This window comes from Phaethon lepturus, unplaced genomic scaffold (assembly GCF_000687285.1).
Source record: "Phaethon lepturus isolate BGI_N335 unplaced genomic scaffold, ASM68728v1 scaffold17840, whole genome shotgun sequence".
NCBI classification, from domain to species: domain Eukaryota; kingdom Metazoa; phylum Chordata; class Aves; order Phaethontiformes; family Phaethontidae; genus Phaethon; species Phaethon lepturus.
In genome coordinates this window covers 1743-6401 of record NW_010509979.1, presented here as the reverse complement: position 1 = coordinate 6401, position 4659 = coordinate 1743, and the positions used below count along the sequence as shown (strand labels likewise).

The 4659-nt window shown below is 41.8% G+C and overlaps 1 protein-coding gene across 1 annotated transcript in view; it reads right to left on the bottom strand.

The window, feature by feature from the left end:
* The window catches only part of INADL (InaD-like (Drosophila)), a gene marked incomplete at its 3' end in the record, with an annotated part of 32718 nt that extends 32025 nt beyond the window's left edge, over positions 1 to 693 (bottom strand). The window contains exons 1-2 of the mRNA XM_010293244.1: positions 672 to 693; positions 423 to 589 (exon numbers count right to left, since the gene is read on the bottom strand). Coding sequence (XP_010291546.1) covers positions 423 to 589; positions 672 to 693 — 189 coding nt within the window. The remainder of the gene's footprint in view (positions 1 to 422; positions 590 to 671) is intronic.
* Between the last annotated feature and the right edge of the window lie 3966 nt (positions 694 to 4659).

Here is a 4659-nt window from a genome sequence, read left to right as displayed (position 1 = left end):
GGAACTAAGTGATGATGTCTTTTAAGGAGAAAAGATGCTGCCAGTTAGCTGATAAACAGAATTTAGCTTCCGTGAAAAACAAAGGATCCCAGTTCCAGCTGTGTTCAGAACTCAAAGTTCTGAGCTGATATCTTTTGCAGATGCTTTTATCTGACTTATGTAGTTCTCAATGCCTGCCTCTTCGGCATCCCTTTCAAAGCACGTTGCCCCATGACCTGTTTGTTGTGATATCACTTCTCATTTCAGTAGTGACTCTATAGATACTAGCTTGACCGGGGCAGGGGGGAAGCCCACCATTCACTCACACCAAGTCACAGCTTATTAATGAGAGCGTCCTCATTAACACATGCCTACATACCCTGTTTTAAGTTCCAAGTTCACTCTAGTTATCATCACATCAACAATTCTAATTTTACACTCACTTGTTCCTTCAGTTGCTTGATGGATTGCTGGAGGGTCAGTATCTGGTTGAACAAAGGGCTCCTGAGTGTGTTACGCAGAACAGTCAGGTTTTCATTATGTTGGGAATCTCTCTTCTCACGTAGTTTTGCTTGCAGACGATCAAGGATCTGCAGCACCTGCTGCTTATCTGCACCACAAAGTAGTACATGTTAGGAATGGAGCTTCATTTCTCACTGCTTAACAAAAGTAATCACTTTCAGACTACATACCTGCAGCAGGATTTTCAGGCATGTTGAAGGATATTTTTGGAATTATTCAGAATAACCTAGATAAAGTTTAAAAAAGAAAAAGGAAAATTAATAATTTATATATCCAAGCAGAATGCAAACAGATAACAAAATCAATAAATGCAGTAATAAAATACTAAGCTAACTATAAGAAAAGAATAAAAAAAATACTACCACCCCCTGTTGTTTACCCCAAGTATTCAACAAAGCTCTCTATATAGCTAGTTGCACTGCAGCCTCAGCACATCCAAAAATATTTCCTTGTTCTGTATGCTTTTCCCTTCACACACAGGAGGGAATATGAACAACTCTTTCAAATATGAGTAAGAATGCAGATTATAAAAACAAACATTGGCCAAGAAAACTGAGACACAGCTACGCTCAACCAAATTATTTTGAGTACGGACATTAAAATTGTGATCTTTTCAAATACACACACAGTTAAAATCTTCCTATTATTTAGAAGGTACTTTCCTCTTGATTACTTTAACTATTTGCAGACAGTACTCTTATCACGATAGCTCTACCCTGCCATATGGCAATACAGGTGAAAGCTTGCGTCTTCCTATAAAGCAATGACATTCCCTCCACTCACAAGACAGCACTGCATTATGGCCCAAAATTGGCCGTACAGTCCAGCACATTCCTAAGGGAGGTTAGTTCTAATCGCAGCCCTGGTGTTGAACAGGTGAAAGAAGCTCGTTCCCTTCTCCTACATGAGCCTGCTTTTCTCTTTTCCATGTACACGACAAGTTTTGAAGGTACAGAATATCCTTTATCACACTCCTCTACAGTGCCAAATAGAGCAGGTCTCCAACTGGGGCTGAGGCCTAGATGGCAGCATAAAAACAACAGACTTGCAATTAGCAGCGATGATAGATTTGTACCCTTAATTGCATGTTATTACACTGATGCGGAACCTGTCATTCCAAAATCTATCAAGGCTGTTATACCAAAATATACAAGAGAAACAAGATTTCTTCTCTTAGTACAAGCTCCTCTGAAAGAAATCAGCCATTTAATAGCACAATTTACATAATTTTAACTCTACCCAGTATATAACTGCATAGTTTCAGAATAATATATTTGGAATTATTTAGGAACAAAAATAGCCACATATACATAAAAAACATCTTTGTATTTACTTTAACCTTGCAATTCTAGAAAAGAAAGAATCATTCGCATCTGAATGTAATACCAGGGTAAGCACAGCCCAGGGGCTCTTTCCCAGCAGGACCTCTGATCCTTTCAGCTCTGCCTCTTGCACTGTCTGTGCTCACACTGAAAACATCTTGAGTTCTGGGAGGACACTGCTATATTTAATGAAATATTAAATATGCAGGCGGATAGCTTTTCTTCTCCCAAAGAGTCAGATTAAGCTGATTTACCTAATGAAAAAAAAAAGTGGAGGTGTGTCACAAACCACAATTCCAGATTTACACACCCTTTACTGTATCTGAGCAGCTTTGGCTCCTGAAGGAATTCCTGCAGAACTCGGTGGCTTTGCATGGTTTCCACCCAGGGCCAAGCAAAATGAATCGCTTTGCAAGACTATTAACAGATTTAGGAGGTCATTTTAAATCAAACTCATAGCAAGAGTTGAAGCAGCAAACCCATACAACCCCTGAAAGATTTTCAGGAATGCATCTGAACTTTTTCTAAGTGCTGCAGCTTTATTTTCTTTTCCATTCGAAATAAAACACTTCTAAGAGCACAGCAGCCTTTGATTCTGTGCTGAGATCTGGTTTTGAAGAACAGATGAAAATACCATTTCCTTATACATTCCTGAGTCTTCATCTAAATCAAAAAGACAAAACTTAACCTCCTTGACTAAAAATATTGCATGAATCTTAAAAAAACAAGACAAAGAGTATGGAAATCTGTTCTTTCTTCCTAATTTAACTTCCCTCCATTCACTTCCCTTATCTGTTTTTCTACTTCACATCATCAGCTAAAAGCGGGGAAAAAAAACTTAAAGCAAGAGAACCACATCAGAAAGGGATGCAAAATAACTCCTATGAGGAAAGGTGGCTTGAAACACCTTTAAGCCAGCAGCAGGGTGAAGAAAAGATTAAACACTGAAAAGAAAACCAGCATGGCAGGAAATACTGCCGGCTTGACACCACCATGCCCATCTAACAGCTGAAGCCAAGAGGCTGGTCCAGCTCTCCAGCCCTGTTTCCTGCATTTTGTTCTTCCCTTTCCACCTGCGCTTGCACTCATTCATCTGATCCCACAGTGAGCTGGAACAGGGAGCTAAACACCCAGAAAAAACCTTCACGTTTTGGTAGGTTGAGCTTTTTGCCCAGTTAGCTCTCAACTGCCAGCGCTGGTACACAGGAGGGGACCGGGGAGCGGGACCACACCTTGCAGCAGCAGCTAAGCTGTTGCAGCAGCTCAGCTGCGCTGTCAAACCGCGCCATGAGAAATAGCCTGCATCATTCAAAAACAGCCTCAAAGTGCCACGCTGACAGTCTCCAAGATTAATCTTTTTTCCATTACAGCGGGTATAACAATAGCAATTATGACGATGGGTACAGATCCAAGAAAGAAAAATTTAAGCATAAAAATATAGGTGAGAAATCGAGACTCCATCTAGGCAGAAGTCCCCGGGAGAAGGAGGTACAAAATGGGGGTGAGGAAGATTAAAGAAAGTTTCAGCTTCTTGCTTGAGCTGCTCCAAAGTGTTGCTAAGAGCCATTGCAGACCACTCTGCGCCGGTGGATGCCAAAGCGGACCTTAGGTACGGTGCGTGTAACAGTTCAAGTTTACACAGCACTTAGGGATTCCTCGTGATCAAAGCTGGCCTCCAGCCAGCTTGCAATGGTTTTTAATGATTTCTTTTGTGCAGTAAGTTACAACCGCCCTCAGTATTTCTTTGTTCTCCTTTCTTTTATAAAAAGGGAGTGGGGAAAAAGTGTTTTATATTTTAAAGTAATCAGCTCCTTCTGGGTGTGAGGGGATCCCTGAAAATATAAACTAATTTAAAGTTTTCAAGTAATGTATAATCGAGGACAGGTCTCTAAGATTGGCTTTTGGGCACCAGAGAAACACACAAATCCATATACTATTGAGCTGTTTATGCTTGGGGACCCAAACAGCTTATCATTTCCAAACACTGATGCTAAGTCCGAGCAGGGTGCCAACAGACAGTTGCTAAATTTGGAGGTCCATTCCTAGGCGACAATTTTGAAGAGTGATCCAAAACACTACGGTTTGTCATGATAAAATCAGTTCACCCACTCCGCATTCAACTTCCTTAGCTCCATTCTCATATTTCTCCAGCCACTTGTTTCTCTTCTTGGTAGACAAAACTGCAAGCCTCAGTTCAAGATGTATGTTACAACTCCCAGTATAATTTTAAGATCAATGAGAAAAAAAAGTTAGTTTCAGAAAGTTTTGTGTTCTCTAACACCAGAAAAAACCCCCACACTCCAGCACAGCATTCATCTGGGTTTTTACTGTCTTCACTTTTGAGAGCTGAGCGCAAGCATCATAGGGAGCAGGAAAGTTTCATAAGGTTTTGTATGAAAACCTAAGACTTGGATCTTCTTCAAAAGCAGACTAAGAATAAAGGAATTCCCCCATGCTGATGCCAGCAGAGGTCATCAGAAGAGCTGAAAGGTTTAAGTCTTCCCTTGCCATCAGCCCCCTGCCAGACGCCTGCCACTTGCTCGGAGACACAGGGTGCTCAACCCCGGCACATCCCAGAGCCAGAGGGGAACATGACACCCCTGGCAGTGGCCTGGACAAACACCTGCCCTCTGCAAAGCGCTGCTGAAAGACAAAAATAAAGGTTTTCCTGCTAGGGTCTGGAGGAGGACACAGTTTAGACAGCAGAGATTCTTCTGGCCATTTCTCCCCACCCACCTAACAACTACAACCGCTTCTGCCCTACGTCCTTCCACTTGGCCTCTGACAACCTGTGTCCTTCCAGGAGACGCATCTGCAGGGAAAGTCCTGCCTCATG